This window comes from Pyrgilauda ruficollis, unplaced genomic scaffold (genome assembly GCF_017590135.1).
Source record: "Pyrgilauda ruficollis isolate IOZ18807 unplaced genomic scaffold, ASM1759013v1 scaffold51, whole genome shotgun sequence".
NCBI lineage: Eukaryota > Metazoa > Chordata > Aves > Passeriformes > Passeridae > Pyrgilauda > Pyrgilauda ruficollis.
In genome coordinates this window covers 401,294-422,766 of record NW_024526711.1, presented here as the reverse complement: position 1 = coordinate 422,766, position 21,473 = coordinate 401,294, and the positions used below count along the sequence as shown (strand labels likewise).

General features: G+C 37.3%; 1 protein-coding gene across 1 annotated transcript in view; it reads left to right on the top strand.

Moving 5' to 3' along the window:
* The window catches only part of ELOVL4 (ELOVL fatty acid elongase 4), a 33,459-nt gene extending 13,151 nt beyond the window's left edge, over nucleotides 1-20,308 (top strand). The window contains exons 2-6 of the mRNA XM_041480378.1: nucleotides 6,622-6,809; nucleotides 9,962-10,042; nucleotides 16,643-16,814; nucleotides 19,026-19,153; nucleotides 19,642-20,308. Coding sequence (XP_041336312.1) covers nucleotides 6,622-6,809; nucleotides 9,962-10,042; nucleotides 16,643-16,814; nucleotides 19,026-19,153; nucleotides 19,642-19,917 — 845 coding nt within the window. The 3' untranslated portion in view covers nucleotides 19,918-20,308. The remainder of the gene's footprint in view (nucleotides 1-6,621; nucleotides 6,810-9,961; nucleotides 10,043-16,642; nucleotides 16,815-19,025; nucleotides 19,154-19,641) is intronic.
* The last annotated feature ends 1,165 nt before the right edge of the window (nucleotides 20,309-21,473 follow it).

The window sequence follows — 21,473 nt, the reverse complement described above, 5'->3', positions numbered from 1 at the left end:
GACATAAAGCAGCAGGGGCTTGACTGGCTCCTGAGAAACCAGTGCAAGGCCAATTTAAATGTTTGTTGAGTATACAGAGATGAGCCATGAAGATGATTCTATGATAGGAAAATACGCCTGCAGGTGAATGAGATGAAGTGTTTCTTTAAGGAAAATTAAAAAAGAAAAGGCAACTAGCGAGTCACCTGATAATTGTTCAAAACTACCCAAATGAGGAATGAAAAGAATGATGTGTCCAGGAAAGAAAATCATATGAACTAGTTCAAGTTTAATCCTGATTTTTTTGGCCTATAGAGAGCAACTTTAGTTAATGTTTTACATCCAGCTGTTATATGTTCTACCGGGCTTGCTGCCTCTGAAAAGACATATCCTGTACTAAAATGGGAAATTCTTCTAAAAATGATCTCTTGGCTTATACATGTGTTAATGGAAGTTTCATGACCTTTGCTTTGTAGATGATAGTAGATTCTTTCTGAGTTAGGTACAGGTAAGTCTGACCCTGTCAAACTCTTCTAGAAATACCCATAGTGCCAGAAGACTGCAGACATTGCCAAGTATGATGGATAAGAAAGAAGCATAAACTGGCCATTCTTTTTGTCCCAGTCATTTTGCTTTCCTGCAGCAATCTGTCTGCACAATCCCTCCAAAGAAGACATGGTCTTTTCTTTTGCTTGAAGCATGGGTGAGGCTATAGGGATGTAATTTTAGTTCATGCAGTAGCTTCAACCTGCTATTACAGGATTTCTCATTAAAGAAACTTTATAAACTGAGATTATTAGCAACAGAACAAGAGCAAATGGCCTGAAGCTGTGTGGGGGGAGGTTCAGGTTGGACATCAGGATAAATTTCTTCTCTGGACAGGGTGGTTAGATGTTGGAATGCGTTGCCTCAGGAGTCACTATCCCTGGAGGTGTTCAAGAAGTGAGTGGACATGGCATTTAGGTGCTATGGTTTAATTGACATGGTGGTGTTCAGTCATAGGATGGACTAGATGATCCTGAAGGTCTTTTCCAATTTAAATGATTTTGTAATTTCACTAATTGAGGAGTAGAGTGCAGTTTATGCAATGAATAATCAATAGCAAAGCAGGTAAGTTAATCCAAGCAATGACAACCTAAAAGAAAAATTCATTTGAGGCCATATGAGCAGCTCTATCAAAATAATAGTAAGTGAATAGAAATTTTTTAATTCTACAGATTTTCCATCCAAAAATATAGGGCCTCTCAATTTTCACTCTGCAGTGCTGCTTCATTATCAGTCTTCAGTCTCAAACTGTGCAGCCCATGTAGTCTTGTACTGTTTTAAAGGCTAATTTTATAGCTTTAGCTGTTGTTGTTCTGAGGTGTTAGTCAGAGACTGAGCTTTTTTTCTTGCAATTTCTACAAACTGCTAACAGTAAATCTACTTTTAAATTATTCTGATGTATTAGTCAGTTTAGTTTAAAGCATCGGGTCTAATCAGGTAGATGCTTATTCAAGTTTACTTTCAACAGATCCACTCTGCAGTGGTTGTGTTCCCAGAGTGAATGTTATATTCACTTGTAAATATTTACATGACTGAACCAGTATTTCTAATGAAAATCTTGGAGAGAAGTATATTGTATATTTATCTGTAGCCAGAAAGAAAAGGGGAGGGAGGGGGTCACTAGAGCACTGAAATCACTGAAGGGATCTTGTGTGAAAACTTTGTAAACATTTTAAGGTGTGTGAAGTTGTATTTCTCACCTCTTTTTTTTATATTATATGTGCTTTCATTTTGTAATTATTTTAATTATAGTGGTAGGGGAACTAACAAGATGTGGGAAATTCTTAGACAATTAAAACACTGTGGTTCATGGAACAATACTTCAATTTGGTAATACTGCTTCGCCTTCCTTCTATTATGGAGTTAAAATTTTTACTTTTTTAAGGAAATCTTTCTTAAACTTGAGGTTGGCTTTGATAGTACTTTTGTTAAAATAGAGGTGATCTGCAGAGAGCTCTCACAGAAGCACTTTTAAATGCTCGCTGTCATTTCTGCAGTGTCTTTAGAAATGTAATCGGACAGATGGATGTGCTGGATTGGCACTGTAAGTGTCTTTGCGCTGAGAATAGTATCAATAGCTATTAATAACTTTGAAAGTCTCTCCAGATAAATTAGTGAGTACCGACCTTATAGCTAAGGAATACATACGTTGTTAAACTGAAGATTTTCTAAGTATTTATTTTGAACCTAACATGAAGACAGGGAATTGCAATAATCATGTATTTTAGTGATGTATTATTTTCTCTAAAACTGATTTTAAAAGCAAAGATAATCACCACTGTAATGTTCAGGATTTCTCTAGGTGAATGTCAAAGTGACTCTGCTATGCATTTGTTTGCTTATTTTTCATGGGGAAGGAAAAAATTGTTCATAGGCTAAGTAAAATGCAGAAAAATTGAACCATCTAAAATCTTCTCTATCAGAAAGGAAACGCTGAACCATGTTTAACAGAAATGCTTACATATTAAAACAATTACTGTAGGTTTCTCAAAAGCTTATTGTGATTTTTAATACTAGAATACCATCATTGCAGCCTTACTTATTGAAATTCATCTTCACTTTCCAGCCATATTTTAGTATAGGTTAATTATGTCTTCTTTGGACATTGCCAGGCAGGATATTCAGTCCTTTTCACTGGTCCTGCTCTTCTGGCTTTGAATGAAGAAATCAAAGTGGTCTGTTTGTATTTCTTGTTAATTTCCCCACAAAAAGAATTACATCCTGCAAAGGTAGGTACCTCCGGACAATTTCAATTATTTATATATATATATATTTAAAATAATAATGAATATACGTACTTATAAATACATAAATGTAAGTTCTTCTGGGTTTTGTCTTTGCAAGGTGTAACTTCAGAATGTATATACACAAAATGACAGGAAAGCCTTGTGTATATACATATTTCCTACTATTTCCTTACATAACAGTTATTTTCTATCAAGAACATGTTAGTAGATGCCTTAGTCTAGGCTGGATTTGTTTTTGCTATAAAGTGCAGCCCTAAGTATTTGTTATAAAACTTTTCCCACCTTGCCAGAAGAGCACTGTGCTACAGGCTGTGCCACCACAGCAGACATTTTATTTGTGATCGAATTAGAATCTGGGTCTTGGGATTTGAAAGACAAACGCATTAATCCCCTGAAAGATTCAGTCAATCTCTGTCAATTCTAATCAGGTAAAGGCACTGGTCTTTTTGCTTCACAGCAGTTGGAGGGATTTCTTTTAATTCAGGGAGCTGGCCTTTTTATTTCAAGCTTATTTCATCTTTGAGGTGAAAATGTCCCTATTCTGTGTGAAATACTGCAGGATTTAATTCACTCGTATGTCCCGTTAAGCTCTCACAGTTCTCTGTAATTTGCAGAAATCTTTTGTGGTCATCAGCACCAGCTAGTAAGTAGGACACAAAATTATGCTGGTTTTGCTAAAACAGATTGGGGAATGGAAAGGAGGAAAGTGTTGAAGTAGCTTGGAGCATTTGTCACTTGAGCAATTGACTTAAGATAGTGAATTTATCTTTGAAAGAGACCATCTGAAAGGAAGTTTGGAGCAAGGGTCTGCATTTTACTGGTTTTTCTGTGTAGAACATGAACAAGCAGGCTTTCCAGGTAAACTGAAATGAAATTTGTTTTGTATAACCTTCTGTGCAATAAGAATGGAGTTGACTTACGATGCAACAAGTTACTTTGCATTATCCAGGAGAGATCCTGTGATGAAAAAGTTCAGGGATTAACGGTGTCATGTTTTCTGATGCCACAGTACTAGTTAAAAATAATCATATGCAGAACTCCTAGATGCCCTTAAAATAAACGTAAGGTGGTGTTTGTAGTTAGCCCAGGAGAATAGACTGCTCTACTGTTTTGGCCAGGATGTACTCCAGAACTGAATTGCCTACTGTGTTCCCTCTCACAGAAGCATTTTGTGTTTGTAATTACTTGTCCTAGGAGAGGTCAGGCCCCCAGAATGGCAATGTTAGATTCCCTGGGCAGTGTGTTACAAGATTTGTATCAGTAATATAAGTTTTTCCTGTAAATACTTCAAGACTTCTCTGAGATGTGGTGGCTCACTGTCCAAAAATCCCTTTGGAGAGGGAAAATAATAGGCTGAGACCATGGTATGGAAAAGTAATGGCAGCTTCTCAGGTGCTCTTACGTAGTTGTCAGAGTTAATGAAATATATCTCTTGGTTTTCTCCAGTGAGGTTCTTCAGTTTATAGTATTTGTGGAAACTAGGTGGAAGAATTGTTTACAATGCTGATGAGGTGTGAGGCAAAGCTTACTTTGAGCTGGGGTTTAGTGTAAGTTGTCTCTTTGTCTTTCCTTTCACCCTCTAGTGAATCCTCATTTTTCCATCTGGAAGTCCAGAAATCTTTGTCTCTTGACATAAAAAGAAATCTGGAACAGGTCATGGTTTCCTGCTTTCAGCAGTGGGTGGTAACATTCACCTCCTGGCTAAAATTCAAATCTTCCTCTTTCACATTTCTTTGTATTGCCACTTTAGTGTGTAAAATTATCATGGAACACTGTGTTAGAAAATAGAAGACAGATTCTCTAATGTGTCTTTTTCTCTTTATCCTCTTTATATTCCTTATTGCAAGAAACCTGGTGTGTCTCTTGCCTCACCTGCTCTTAACTCTGTACACTGCAGTGAAGGGAGATCTGGATTGGATTAAAGCAAGGCACTCATTGGCTATTCCCAGAGCTGTCTCTTAACTGACACCTGTTTTTTTTATTATTATTATTTTCTTTTGTTGTTGTTTTGGGTGGGGTTTTTTTGTGTGTGTTATTTTTTGTTTTAGATTCAGATTGGTAATCACTAAAAGCAAGAAGGAACTAAATTGTAAAGGATATAAGAGTGTAATAATTGCAATGCAGTAGTGATTTTGAATTTGCTGGGTGGTATTCTCTGTGGTTTCGGGAGCTTGATGAAAAGTTAAGTGGTGGCTGTCTTCTTTCACTCTGTTCAGGTCCTCTTTTTTTACACTCCTCCCTGTAGTCCTTGCCCTGTCTTGCCCTTGGCTCCTTTTGGTGGCTGTGGCCACACTGCTGAATCCCATCATTCTGGCAGCATCAGTGTCCTTTCTTGAAGTTTCCATGCATTAGGATGAATTTTCTCTTCTGGCATTAACAGCCATAATGGAACCAGTTAGGCTTTCCTTTCTGCTTTTCCGTTTCTTTTTAGGCCTCCTAGCATCTTGGAATGTGCAGCTCAATTATTATTAAATCATCTGGAAGTAAGAATAATCTGTGTTCTGCGTGCTCTCTTTCCCTAGATCACAGTACTTGTTGTTTATTAGAAATAGAGGGCCTCATGAAATTTCTTCCTAAAATTAGGTTCTAACAAAGGAAACAAGAAAGAGGTGTGGGAGAAGTAATGACAGCAGTGTTCTGTACTTACTTCATTTTCTTGATAAGAAGGGTTTTCTATCGTGCTGGGTCAGAAATTAATTTATGGTATAGGGATTTTTCATGGTCTTTGACTTACGGTTCTCTAAAAGAAACTTTTCCTCTAGGTAAATTTCTGGCAGCTGCATTTGTAAGTTTGCCCACACTTGACTGAAGGCATGTATTTGAGACGTTTGAGCTTCCCAAGGAGCCCTGTGATGTGATTTCCATGGGAACTGTAACTGGCCTAAGCATCTGGAAAATGATCCAGTTAGTATCATAGAGCTGTGCAGTATCTGAAGTTCTGATAGTTATGAAGTATTTCTTTTCATCTCTTGCTACAGCTTGATATTAGCCTTCAGGGCATGGGGGACGTGTGACACATGGGACAACACCGGCACTAAGTTAGGAGGTGTCACTGCAATCTCGCTTCCCTCCTCTAGCAGAGCTACCTTCTAATCCTTGATGGCACTGGTTCATCAGGCTAACGCTGCTTTTTTCATACTGATCTAGGACTTAATGCAGCATATTCTCAGCTCTGAAATGTGGTTAATGTAACTGGATCCTATGAGTGACTGAAGGAGACTGTAAATAAAACCTTTGTTTCCCACATGGCAGCACAGATTGACTAGAACCATCCCTTTAGAACTCTTTTATTTGTTGTTTTCTGGTAACACTGTTAGTATTCTGTCTGAAACATGAGACTGACCTACATCAAGTAGCAAAGGTTATCGTCATACAACCTGTATAAACATTATAGGAGACTTTCTAGTGCCTAATTTTAAACTAATAAAAGCTACTGGGTTTATCAGTATTTTGCCAAATTTGTGTATCTTTCATTTGCAGTGATGATGAATATTTGATTATACTGCCACTGGAGTCATTATTCATCATAAGAAAAATTCGTTTGGGGCATTAGTGGGTTGATTTGTGTTTGGGCTCATGTGATTCTGTTTGCTTTATTGTTTTGATTTGTAGAACTTGACAACAAAGCTTGAATGACAATGAATCTCTCTGTGAGGTAATGTGATATAGTGGTGTTTTTCCTAAAAAACTATTTTCTTTAACCTTCCTAGAAAGGTTCTACTATAGGTTCTACTATCTGATGCAGTTATTCCAGGAGAAAATAATATTTAACAAATTCAATGCTTAAAGTGATGACGGAATATGTTTTACACAGACCTTGCTGACTCCTTCTGTTTGCTTCATCCCCCAGACAAACGTGTTGATGACTGGCCCTTGATGCAGTCTCCATTTCCAACACTGACTATAAGCACTATTTATCTCCTCACTGTCTGGCTGGGCCCCAAATGGATGAAGACAAGAGAGCCCTTCCAGCTACGCTTCCTGCTGGTTGTTTACAACTTTGGGATGGTTCTGCTCAACTTCTTCATTTTCAAAGAGGTGTGTATGCCCTCTTGCCAGAGGGAATTCTTACTGAGGTTTGAGGATGTCAAAATGAAAATGATGTTGCATATTCTTGATGTCTGTTGAGAGTGGATGTTTTGCACAGACTTTTAAAGATGAGTTTGCCTTTGAGGTGAGTATTTCTATAGATAGGGAGTTTGTGTTTTTAGAATAATTGCACTAAATGAGTCCTATAGAGAGAATTTGTGTTTGAGGTATTCCAAGTTCGTCTTAGATTTATGTTAATCTAAATACTGGAGAGACTAAAATCTGTAAATTTAACACCTGTTAAATACTTTTTTTTTTATCTTAATAATCCTAAAGGGTACCAGAATGTATCTTGTTAGAAATTGAACTGTTTACATTTTAATGTGTTTATAATATTTAGAAATTCAGATGTCCGTTGTCTGTAGTAAGGAAAAGTATCTTGTCTGGAAGTTAGCTTTAAGAATAAAAATGAAGTGAACTATACCTTTAAATAAAAATAAAAGGATACAGACTTCTAATATTTGGGTTGCAATGTTCTGAGTGTGTTACTTGTAATAAATTTCAGTGTTGCTGCATTTTTCCTTTGTTGGATTTTCTGGACAGAGGGAATGAATAGTAACACTGCAGTGGAACAGCTGTGTAGCAGTAGCTAACTGGGATTACTTAACAGTTTGGTAATTATTATTCAAGGATAGCTGTATAGAATATGGCTGATGCTAAGTTTATGATGCTGTGACTGCTCATGGAGATCAGGAGTTGTCTTCCTGGAAGACCTCTGATCATAGATTTTCAAAATCTGTTTCCAGAAGTAAGCAAATGAACAGAGCAGTTAAAATTACAGTATTGCAGAACTGTCTGGTCTGTTCTGTATTTTTGCCAGGAAAAAATTGCCTATCTGATGATGATCTGCATTTTGACCCTTTCCCAGAGCTCCTAGCATAAAATCTTTAATCATAAAATGATTACAGCCTCTCTTTAAGACATGGCTTAGTAAAATTTAACCATCACACCTTAGTCATCATTTTGTCTAAACTGTTTTCTTGGACTATTCAACTAAGTAGTGTGACAGGTACAAAAGAATTTAATGCTGACATGAAAGCATAGTTGAAGGAAGAGATTAAATCCAATCATCTTGGCAAGCTAAAACTGAAACTCCTGAAATTAGTTCTGCAGTGTTACTGCAATGCCTGGCTTTTTCACATACTCTTTTAAACTTGTTTGTTTCATCCATAAGCTGAATTATACCAAACTTGCAGTCAAATAATTTTCAGACCTATGTTCTTTATAGGATATGTGTTTGTAGCATTTCCAAGTTAGTGAATTAACGTAGAACTGGGTGGGACTGCAAATACGTATTTGTTGTTGATATGCTGAAAGCTCATAACTTTATACACAGAGGTTTTAGTTTCCTCCTTTTGCCTAGTAGTAGGTTGTTATTCAGTGGATGTTGAGGCAATGGATACAGCACTTCCAGCAAGTGTCTTTTCTTGATTGTAGAGACTGATAGCAGGAAGGTGTTCAAGTTTCAGTGGTTCCCTGTAACAAGGCAATTTCTGCTTCCAAAGTTTACAATGCCACTGTGCCACTATTGTAATCACACGAGTTTTAATGTTATTGTTATTACTAAAATGATACTGCTTGTATTTTGTGAGTGATTGTAAAGTTTCCAGACATTGCTAAGAACAGAATTTGAATGTGAAATGCCATTAAAAGTTATTTAAATAACCATCCTCATGGCAAGCTCTTTTGTTCATCTGTGGCAGCTTATGTTAAATATAAGTCATAAAGCACAGTGCTGAATATGCTCATATGCTCAATTCAAATTCAGATCCAAATTTGGAGCAAAGTTTGCTTAGACTATACAGAAGTCACAATGAAATAGACCCTATTTTGTTACAGAATCATGAATTTCTTATTCTACTTCAGGGCAGTCAATGGGTGAAGTCAATTTACTGCCTTTTAGCAAGGGAACCTTGGTTGAGTGATCCAGTAGGTCACAGTAGAGATGGGTTGGTTTCTGTAACAGTGCAATTTAAACTTTCCCTGCTCTTCTCTGTTAGTCCTGGATGTGCTTGTGCCCATATGGGACCACACTGGAGTTCCAGTTAGTTACAGTAGTTTGTAAATGGACTTAGATGATGCAGAAGTAGTTCAGTTTCTTTCCTAAAATAATTTTTGTGGACAGTTCTTTCATTTACCTCCTTTAACACACGTGCAGCAAACAAGTCCAGAGGTTCACAAGGTTTTATATGTTGTAAATAATACGGTAGTCAGTTAGTGGTAAGAGTAGTCAGTGCCTGTCCGTGACAGGTTTTATGAAATCTTTTTCTGTCACCCCAATTTATGTCTGCTCCACTGCTCTCTCTTTGATCCTTAATAGAGGGATTACTTGGCTTTAAAAGTTCTTGGATCATAACATTTATGAATGCCAAGATAAGTGTTACTTGAGCTTTGTACAACTCTAGACAAGTGTACTTCTTTCCAATGGGAACTTGTTCAAATGTCAATTTTATCTTCTCCTGTCCAGGTTTTTGCAACGTGCTTAGTTTGGAAAGGCCCTACAGAAGCATTTCAATTGCATTAGGCCATTTTTGTTGGCGCAAAATGGGGAACTTTTCTCCATCCTTTTCCTCTCACTGTGTTTAGTGGGTATTCAGCTTTGGCTGTTCAAAGTGAGCAGGGGAGGTTCTGGATTTTGATTGTTATACTGTGCTAAGAATTGTAGATCCAAGTTATCCAATCCCTGTCTCTTGAACAGTGTTCTCTTGAATCCATACTGGGAATAGCATTTCTGTCAATTGTAGTGAAAGCAATTAGGTATTTTCTGATTCTGAAGCTAGAGCCATCAGAAAGAATATCAGTGTCCACATAGCTTAAGGTCATTCTGGAATTTGTTCTACAAGACTCTAATTATCTGGGCAGATACATGCAGGGAAAAATTAGTACTTTCTTTTGAATTTATAAGAAAAAAATAAGTAGTCTGTAACGATAGGTTGTTAGTACTAAATATTGGCTTTCTTAATAGTATTCTCGGAACTAAGAAGAATAATTTAAGTATTTCTGTTCAGTTAAGTTTAATGTAGCAAGAAATTTGCTGATAGTTGTTATAAATATGCTTTATGTATTCTATTTCCCCTCATGTATGACTTTAATATTTTCAGTTGTTCTTGTCATCAAGAGCTCGAGGGTACAGCTATGTCTGCCAGACTGTGGATTATTCAGATAATGTTTATGAAGTTAGGGTGAGTATTGCTTTTTTGTATTTTTATATGAATGTGTGTAATGTATAGCGCTACATGATGGTTTAAGCCTTTTTTGAAAACAGTGTTTCCACAGCTGCTGTCAGCAGTGGCTGTGTCCCATTACATCCTCACAGGCCACTTCAGGTTTGACTACATCATACGTAGCAGGTTTAATCAAAGTGCATCAGCATATTTGTGCTAACTTGCATCTGACTGCTGCAAGTAAGGGGAGTCTTAAAGATACCATCCTTGGCTTCATCCACAGTTGTACCATCCAGGGTAAACTTTGTGTACATCCTTTGCTTCCTGGATTTGCTGAAGTTTGGGATGCCGGGGTAACCGCAGTAAAGGTGGTGTGTCCTAGCTAGATCAAAGCAAGTGAGATTTGTCATCTTATCTTGTGGTTGCACTTCACCCATACTGGTGAGGCAACTCTTTGTCTCCTTTTCCCGTGTTTGGCTTTAAGAGGTCTCGCTGGCATTTGGCAAATGTATTATCAGTACATTTCATTTTATAATCTTAGATTTCGAATATCTGGGTTTTGGAAAACATCCAAATTAAAAGCAAATTGCAGTTCCTTGTTCATTTTCATAATGCTGTTGATTAGCACACACACTAAACCTTATCTTCCAGCAGAGCTGACATTAGAGAATCTCTCAGCTGTTCTTGCAGGTTTCGTGTACAGATTAGGACATGTTCCTGAAAATGCAGTGAAAATGTGTTATGTTTATGGTAGTTTGAAAAATGTTTGTCTGTGAGGTGGCTGTTCATGGGCAGTGTTAGTCAGAAGCTTTGCACGTGGCAGGGGTGGTAGTGAGAACAGGAGGTTCAAGTCTTACACCTTGTTTGTAATGGCTGATATTGCAGAACAGCTCTGCGTGTAGATTTTTATTGGCCTTATTGCAGCTGCCAATCTTTCACTTTTGCCAATACAGTGCTCTCACTATGTCAGTCACTAGAATGATTCTGTTAAAAATTTTATGGAAAAACAAGATCTAGCAGAGTACAGCAAGTGCTTGACAGGTTTGGGGTTTTTAATAGAGAAGCAAAATAGAATGCCCTTGTACTTAGCTGAATGCCATTGAGGACTGGTGTGTAATATATTGGAAGAATTTTTATATTAGCTACATACAAGCAGTACTCTGTTCCATAGCCTGACTTTTGGGTGCTCCCGCTTTGTTTGTGGGAGACAGTGGAGAGGTCAGACCTGCTCAAAAGAATTATCATCCATTTTGTTTGTTATGATGAGGACAGCATTATTATACAATGAAATAAAGGCAAAATGACCTGAAGAATGTATTTGTACTATATAATATGGACAGATAGGAAGGATTGCTCTAGCAATATATACTTTTTTACCTTCCTGAGTTTTTTTCTTATTTTTTTAAATTTTATAAAATTATTTCCCAGATTTGTGGATTTGCGTAAAACTTATCCCTGAAGTTGAAGTTGCAGCATGTTCAGTTTGCAGCTGAGGGAGTTGAGGAAGGAGTGAAAATGGAGTCCTCTCAAGTTGCTGCAGCAAGTGTATAGTGTTTTATCAGTCAAGATTCTTATCTTGATCATTTTCTGGTAGTTCTTTTTGAATGAATTCTCAGTTTAGGAAATAAGTTGCAAGTAGAAAATTTTACTTTCCACAAGTGTGCTTTGTCAAACTGGAATGGAGGATTCTGGGATAGATTTCTGTCCTGCTTTGCAGTATGTCATGCTCTGGATTTAGAAGGTATGCTGTTTTTTGACACTGTCACAGACCAAAAAAAAAACCAAAAGCCAACCCAATCCAAACCTCCTCCAGATTTTGTTCATCATCGTCTTTTTACAATACAAACCTGCAAAAGCAATTTTAAAATGTTTTTGCATTTTTGAGTATAGAATTGATAAATATTTTAGCACATCTCTCATGTCCTTTTAATAGATCTAGATACTAAATGTCTAGCATTTATTGGCACCAGGTTTGTTCTGCAGAGAAATGCTGCACTGCAACAGTAGAATCAATTACAAATGCAATGACCATATTTGCAAGGGAATGAGTAAATAAATCCTGTGTTGCTCAATTAAAGAAGACTGGGACTAGTTCACATGGAAACAGCACTGAGCCCAGAAGGCATTATGGAACATGCTCTGAAGAACAGAGCTTCATATATAACTTTAATTTGGGGCTTTGAAATTTGGAACAAATGTTGAGAAACGTGAAATTAATGGTATATAGTGGTCTAAATGGCAACATAGGAGCCTTGGTAGGGGCCCTGTTTCTGGCTTTTTGGGAATATGCCGCTGTGATGTTGCCATCACATTGAGTGGCCTCTTTTGTGTAAAGCTCTTTATCAAAATAAGGGGTCAAAAAACCATCCTTTGTCATTCAAGAGACTACAGAGAGCTCCTAGAAAACTGTTACCAAAAAAAAAAAAAAAAAAAAAAAAAAAGGCCCAAAAAAAATTTTCAAAAAAAAAAAAAAAAAAAAAAAAAAGTTTGGCTATCCTGGATACCAGAGAATGTCCTTTTCTGCCTTTCCAACTCACATCATGTATCAAGACAGTAAGCCAGTGATTGTAAGGGAGTAAAGTCAGGGCATGTGGTGGCACTTTCCCTGTACAGTTTAGCAACTCAGCAACCTGTGGCTCAGAGACCTCTTAAGTCAGACACAGCCTCTTTGGTTTTGCCAGTTTTTAAGGGGATATTTTTCCATGTATATTTTCTTCAACTCTTTCGGTCTTCTCGCTTTCGCTGGTGGTTAATTGTGTAGGTAGTTTACACAAAATGTGAAGAAGCTGGTTCTCCTGCTTACTGTTTTGAACCTACCTACACATGTTAGTCTCATTCAGGCTTCCCTGACTGTTCTACAAGAAACAATGGACAACTGGAGCAAGCAGGGATGAAAATTAAATTCCCCAGGTGCCGAAACATTTGCTGAAATAAACTCCTTTGTGAATGACTTATCTGTTGAATAGTAGTAGTAGGCAGCCACTGTACTGACTGCTGGCAGAAAGTTGAGTGGTTTTGTTATTAAAAAAAAAAATTGTTCGTAGTAAACAGGAAAGAAAAGGGGGTAGAAAATCTCTAAGAAAGTATTTAGAGGAATCTACAGATGTAACATGCAAAAACTTTTTTGGTTATAGCTTAAGAGTCAAAATAATAAATGCAAAGGGCGGAGATATTAAATCCATGCTTGGTAGTACTCCTTTGGGAGCTTCAGTATTTGAAGTGAATGATTTCATAACACTGTCTAACTTAATGTATGCTGGTGTGTGTCAGTAGTCATTTCCCCCCTCTGCTTATGTTTGTGTGTCCTTGTTTACCAGGTCAAAGTTCATCTATTTAATTAGCATTTCTAAATAATTTGGAATATGGGGCTGTGTGAATTGGTTCTTATTTTAAGTGTGCTGATTGTAATTATGGAGCCAAACAATGGTTGTTTTCTGTATTGTAATTGTAATCTGCATTGTTAGTATTTATGTCTAGAGCTTGAATGGTTTCCTCTTATGAAATAGACATAATATACTTTAAAATTCAGTAAACTTGACTTCACAAGTTCTGTAAACAAAATTCTATAAATGAAAATTCAGTATAAAAAAGTTATTTTAATTTTCACATTGCTGTGACCTTCCAAGAAGTACCTGTCCCTTCACACCCCTTAATGGATAAATGTCTCCAACCCGAAATGAGGGAAAATGCTGCAGAAACAGAGTCCTGTAATAAAACAGCCCTCCAGTCAAAAACCCTGGTGCAGGCAGAGGACATGGGATTGGACCTCTTGTTGACCCCCTTAATCCTAGGCTGTAATGTAATCTTTCTGTGCCATCTGGTGTTTAACAGACTTAGATTGGTACATATGAAAATTACCAGAAAATATATAGTTGTGACTAGTATTGTTCATAACAAGGATGTGCCTTTTTGATGCATGTTTCCTTTTCTTTTCAACTAAATCTTTCTTGCATGCAGTGTCCAAAGGCTAAAGCTTAGGTCATGATTTTTGATGCTTTGCAAAAGAAATTTATTAGTAGCCATCTGCTCCTGACATAGATTACATATCAGTGTATTGTTTTCTGTTTCTGCCCTTTTTCACTGATTTTATGCATGGCCTCAGGCAAATGACTTGACATTTGTTTCATTTTTTTCTATAAGCTAATGATGAAAACATCTGTAGAAGTCACTGGAAGTACTGAAATAGATCATCAGTACAAAAAACCTGTCAGGTTTGAGAGTAAATGGTAGAAAGTTTGATGATAGTAAGGGAGTAAAGAAGCTGACAGGCAAAAAAATCTACAGGAACACAAAATCAGCAGGTATAATCCTTCAAAGAGTCCTGTTATTTTTTTTAAATGATGGGAAGCATTTTTGTCTAAAGTTCAGATTATTTTTACCCATGAAGTGTAATTGCTTTCTCTGCTAGGTGCAGTTCAAAAGAAGAGCAATGAGATGTGTTATGTGACTTGTCCAAGAAGAAATACTGAACTTGTGGCACTTTGGGTATAAGGCAGAAGTATTTTTGTAGGATTTTTAGATTTTGCTCTGTGTTAGAGTAAATTGGCTATTTTGCCTATTGGCTATTTGTCTTTTGGTTCCCTTGTTTAATTAACAAAAATGCCCATTTACTTTATAAAAGATTTTATGGCAGTTTGCTTGTGACTGACCTCCTGGTTCTCTAAAAGTTTCTTTGAAAGGAAGGCCTCCAAAGAGCAGTGCTGGATTGTCTTCTTATGGCTATACAGTCCAAAGTGTTTATTTTTGACTTATGAAATAAAAAGATGCTTATCTTAATTTATGTAAGAGATGCAACTTTAGCAAAGACCTGTAAGAGATGCTGGACTGTTATGCTAAGCCATTGGGTGTGAGACAAACCTTGATGTGGGTGTTATTAAATACCTGACTACCTGTCCCAGAGGCAGTGCTGGATAATGAGCAATATATACATATATATATATATGTATGTATAAATGATTCTTGCAGCTTGCCTGTGTGTCTGGGAACTCCAAGATCTGTGGGAGTCACTTTTCTGTCATTAAGCCTCTCTTCAGCTTTAGATATTAATATCACTTCACATAAAAGTGAAAAAATCTGCCTCCTCTTCCCAAGTCTTGAAGTGGGCTAAATCACATCCAGAGAGAGAGAGGGGTGTTCATTAATGGATACATAGAAGGCTGCAGTTTGGCATCAGTAAGATGTGCAGTCCCTCTGGGAAGCTGCAGAGCCTGCAATGCAGATATGCAGCATTCTTCTCCTATGCTGCATTTTTGCTGCTGCTGTAATTTCTCCTAAACTGTTCATCAGACCAATTATGGCTATGACAAACTCAGTCTGTGGAGAGATGTTCTTCTTTCCCACTGGTTTGGAGAGGTGGAGGAAAACACCATGCAGGGGTATAGCATTGCTTTCTACAGCTCTTTATGATTCCCCTTTATCTCACCTAAAACTATGTGTGTGGTTGGGAATGGAAGCTGCTCTGTGTTAACTCTTTTTTCTTTTGTCTTCCCTGTGGACTGAGGGGGTGGTGAGGTTATTTCACAGCATATTAAGTTAAGAAAGTCTGGTTTACCATCCACTGAGTCCTGAAAGACAAGGCCAACTTCTTACAAATAGTGTGTTGTGACATTGCCTCCTCTCCTTGCTGGTGGTACCAATTCCAACTCTTTTTTTTTTTTCCCTCTTCACTCTCTGTGTGAGTCACCATCTGGTCCCACCCTTGCATAACAAGCTGGATGACTTACAATGCCAAAACTAGACTTGTTGCTATGTTTTGGGATCTGGGAGGGAGTCCCTACCATCACCATACTCCCATATCATAGCATTAGCATATTGCTACACAGAGCTTCTGGGCTTTACTTGCTTTGACAATATCCTAATTTCAGCAGGAAGCCCTGTTTATGTTGCATCCTGGGCAAGATGCGCTGTGATGGGTGGATGAGAAAAAGAATTTTGGGTGTGTAGCACTTCCCTGTTGGGTAGATGGATGATACCTGTTCAGTTTGTATGGCTGCTGTGGTCTCTTTTTTTCTACTCCCTGAATAGCAGAGAGCCACAGGGGAATTCACAGAGGGAGTTACGGAGCAGGCCAGGAGAAGCTGAGGGAATATTGCTATAAGGAATGTGAAATCTGTACCGCATCTAACTTTTTTTGATACCTTTCCACCCATATGCCTGTGGTACTAAAGGTTTCACCTTTGCAACTTCATTTTATCATTGTGTTTCTGCCTCATTGTTCTGACCACATCAAAGTGTTTCCTCATTAGAGGGGGAAGCCCTGTGGCAGACTTCTTCTGCAAAGCTGAGGAGAGAATGAGGACACAAACTTCCCGTGCTTAACTGGTAAACTGTTCAGATATGGCAAAGCTTTTAACTATATCAGCTCTTTTTTACAGATGTGCTTTGTGAGCAACAGGCTCTGAATAATCTTCTTCCATAATCTTCTTCCATGTCCAGAATAGATGAAAAGAGTGGTTTTTGTTGTTCTCATACTGTCAGATGTTTGACTCCACCTCACCATTTAAACAAGATTTAGGGAAGGAAGCAGTATCCTTCTCTTACAGTAGCTAGATGGTGAGAACTTTATTCCATTCAGCTTGGAATCACTAAAATTTACATAGTCTCTGTTTTTCATTGCAGATAGCTGCTGCTTTATGGTGGTATTATGTCTCTAAAGGAATTGAATATTTGGATACAGTATTCTTCATCCTGAGGAAGAAATTTAACCAAATTAGTTTCCTCCATGTCTATCACCATTTCACCATGTTCACCTTGTGGTGGATTGGTATTAAGTGGGTTGCAGGTGGACAAGGTGAGTTCCCTTCCTCTCATATGCTTTTGATTGGGCAGAAGGGAGAATTATTATTGTTTGGGAGCAATAGAAGAAAATTTTATAGATTTAAAAATACACAAAACTGTTTATTAATGCATACAGTCTCCTTCTGTGGGAAACATGGGGGAGGAGAAGATAGCAGAGCAATAATCTAATGAATTGCAAAACTTCTTTTCTCTTCCTCATGGGCATCAATTGCAAGCCTGAAGATCTGCCTTCGAAAGTATCTGTATCTGTGTGAAACAGAAAGATGTATGCATCTTGCTTAACTTCAATTTTTGCAGATACAGAGAGCTGCAAAATCTAATTGTGGGTCACATTCTGTGTGCAAATTTAATGAAGTCAATGGAGATATTTTTTTGGCATTGTATATGAGTTTGAGGTTTGCTTTTATTTTTATTAAGAGGCACGTATAAAATTCTGAAACCTTCCCTTGGAGGTGAGCCAGTAAATCTGTCAATTCACTTTCAAAACCTATTCACAATGACACAAGTCTAAATTCATTATCAGCCTTTTTTTTCCCTTGCTTCTTTTCTGAAACCTCCATCAAATAATTTTATATTTTTGTTTATTGCACTTGCCACACCCTTCATTGCCTACATTATACTCTTGTTCCTGTTGTTTAGCCTTGTCTCAAATTGAAAGCTCTGCAGAGCTGAGGGTACAGGAAAAATGCCCTGTTTCCTTTGATGTGTGCTTTGTAGGCTAGCAACACTGAAAATAGCATATAGTAAACACAAAATACCATATTATGAATATAAAACTAATATTTTGGGTTTGGTGTTTTGTTTTTGGTTGTTTTGAACCACACTAGCACTTAATGCATGGGTGGTTTATGCTCCCATTTACTATAGGTATTTAGTAGTGAATGGCCACTTAGATTGCAAGGAAGAAATACGTAAATTTAGTGTCTCTGACTAACTTTTCATTTCCCTCATGTAATATGCAGGAAGCAGGTACTCAGCCAGATGTTTCATGATCTTTATTTGCAACTGCACCTATAAAATGAGATTATTGGAGACAGGATGGTTACTTGTAGTCTTGCTTAGAAATTCCCTGGATATCTCAAAAGGCCCACTCCCTTGTTGCCTTTTCAGAATTTTCATGCAAAATATCTGCGGTTTTTAATACAACAGTTGCAACTATTTCTAAATTTCTTTCAAGTTTTGGTGTTCTAGCACTGCCTCTTAGTTTCTAGAACCTGCAAAAGGAAAAGCAGCAGTTGCTTTTCTGCATTTATGTAGCACCACTGCATAAATGTGGATAGATCTGTGCTCTTCTATTTTCTAGTTGGCAGCACATTGCTTACATAGACAGTTCTATTATAAACTAGACCCTATTACAACAACTGGGTCCAGACCACTCGGGCATCTGAGCTGTTTGATGTCAGCAGCTGTTGTCTGTATTGCCCTAATCTTATACATTAGAGCATTTTTGAGCCTCTCTGTCAGTCTAAGAACACCTTAACAAGATATAATGTGTTTCTGTTAAATGGCTGCTAATCTTGACAAAGCAAAGAGATCTTAGTGCAAATGAAACTGTCAATGTGCATCTAACGTGGATCATGCTGGAAAATGTTATGGTACACACTGACATATTTAAGAAAGTTGGATATTTTAAATCATAAATAAACTAAAGATTATTAATTTAGACAAATGCATCTCGCAATGCCTTAAAGTTCTTAAAAAACATGAGTGAAGACTTGCTTTGTTTGAACATTTTTGGCCTATTTAATCAGATTTCCATGTGAGTTTCTTGACTTCTTGCTGAGAAGTGAACCTTTTGCATTTAAATACAGTTTAAAAGATTTAAAATTCAGAACCTGGTACTTTATACTTTACATTGTCAAATAAAGCTTTTAATAATCCTTTAGAAAAACAGTTGCAGTTACACTACAACAACTAATGTGGAATAGATGTCATTTATGTTTGTTCAACAGAAATCTTACGAAAAGCTTTGTCATAAGTAGTCACATTAAAGATGTGACGTGCTACTTGCATTAACATCTGTTTTTGTCAGCACATGTTGACAGCCAGGTCTGTATTGTACTATTCAGTATTTTGGAGATGGAATCCTGACATGTCCTGTGCTTTGTAATTTTTACTATTAAAAATAATTATACGAGTAATACTAGAAAAGAATCCTCTTTTCCAAAATTACATGATGGTCTTCCCTTCTGTTCCTGGACAGCTTTTTTCGGAGCTCAAATGAATGCATTTATTCATGTCATTATGTACATGTATTATGGATTGGCAGCTTGTGGCCCTAAATTTCAGAAATACCTGTGGTGGAAACGATATTTGACCATATTGCAATTGGTAAGTAATTCCCCTCCTTTTGGGATAAAAGGTGTTGCCTCTTCATGGATTTGCATTTGCAGAGCTTTGGATCAGATGCTGCTCCTTCCAAAAGTTCTCTGCCTGACACTCCTCAATTAGAGTACTTCCTGGAGATGGAAGCATTTATTCAGCTTTGAAAAAACATATGCAACATATATAAGAGTTGTGTGAGTTAAAGTCTAATGCTTCCTTGATGGTTGTTTCAGCTGAGTAACAAAAGCACGTTCAAAATGTAGACAATATTCAGATTGATTATTATCTTCTCATTGTCCTGCTTCTGAAAACTGATGCCAATACTGCAATAAATGTGATGCTCCTGGTCAAGCATGGATGTGCTTGCGTGAGTGTGACAGCCAAATACAGCTTCCCTACCACCTCCCAATTCAGCTGTTTTCATTACTTAATGATGCACTCAGACCTACAGAATATATCCAGATGTTTTTGATTCTCTATTTTCTGTCTTTCAGGTGCAGTTCCATGTGACTATTGGCCACACAGCCATGTCTATTTATATTGATTGTCCTTTCCCTAAATGGATGCACTGGGGTGTCATTTTCTATGCTGTCACCTTCATTTTCCTGTTTGGTAACTTCTACTATCGGACATATAAGCTGCCCAAGGAACCTGTAAAGAATGGCAAAATAGCAAATGGTGCTGTTGCAAATGGAGTAAGCAAACCAGAAAATAATGCGGTGGTGGAAAATGGAAAAAAGCAGAAAAAGGGAAAAGCAAAAGGAGAGTAACTTGATCCAGGCCTTAACCATTGTTGGCAGTGAGGAACCTCCAGTTTGGTTTATAAAAGGAAGAAAAAAACACTATCTGTACCAATTAACCTTAGGTTACTGAAGAGCTAGAACACAGATATTTTCATTATTTATGAAGATTGTTTTAAGAACAACACTAAAGTTGAATTTCTATTGTAATTATGTAATTATCATGCATATGGTCTCTGTGTAAACTTGTAGACTGCTGGTGTTGGTGAATGTAAGGAAGAATTGCAGTTGATTCCATGTTTAGCAGTCCAAAAGTTAATACTACCATTGATACAGGCAGATTTGTTGGCACCCACATTTCTTGGGGGGTGGGGGGGGAGGGAAAGGAAGTAGCATTTGAATACTTGTGCTTTCTTTCCAGAAAATTATTAAATTTCAAATTATGACGTATTATCTAATCAGAATGTGCAACTTTTCTTCTCCTCCTTGGAGAGTACCTTCAGACAAAATATGTGCTGTCAGAACAGTGTTTGACTTTTCAGACATTACTTGATTTAATTGAGAATCTGTTACAGTTTGGTTTTTGTTTTATTATTTTTTCTTGTGTGGAAATATACCTACCTCTTCATCTGCTGAAAAGAATATTGAGCATTAAATAACTGGTTTCTGAAATATGGAGTCCTCTAATCTAAATATCCGTTAGTACTAACTCAGGAGAACGTGTGTTTCTCTGTGGGAGTAAAAGGGATTTTTGGTGGTATCCTTTGATCAAGTCATCATTTTAATGAAAACTGAAATTTTGGAGTGGTACTTTTAGTAGAGCCAAGTCGAGTACATTTAAGAATGTGTAAATGTGAACAAATATATTGGTTGAAGCAAGCAAGCAGTAAAAATAGGCCTGCTGCTTGTTGTCTGTGACCTGCATTAAATCTGTGGCAAGGTAATGCTGTGGTGGAGAGGAAACAGCATGTAATTCCATTTAGAAATGTTGTGTGCATGGGTAGTCGTGCTAAATACAAGACCAACCATCACTTTATTGGGAGAGAGAATTCGGTTTATTGGGAGAGAGAATAAAGCAAACATAAAACCTTGAAAACGTTTCTATTGCTCGATACCTGTCAAAACTCTATTTGTTAGACACTTGCAGACAAAGTATTGCTGATAGACAGGCCACCATTGTAAGTCAAAACTGCTAAAATAAGTACAAACTTTTAGATAGATTTTCATTACATAAAGGACTTCTTACCATTCCTTTTGTGAAGAAAATAGGGAAAGATTTATACACCTTCTGAATAATGTGGTTACTAAGAGATACATTTTGAGCTGCTTAGCATGCAATGAGTAGAAGATGGGTGGAATTAGAAACTATATCCTGAATTACTGTGTTCCTTGACCATCACTGCAAGAGCTGCATTGTTACTGTCCAAATGCATTCCCCCCCAAGCTCTGGTCAAAAACATATCCAGAGGTAGCAACAAACATATATCTGGCAAGTGGCACCATTGGTGCAGAAAGAGTACAGGGAACTGTGAGTATAAAGTGAGTGACACGTTAATAGATTTTTGTATCTCAGTCGTCCATTGACT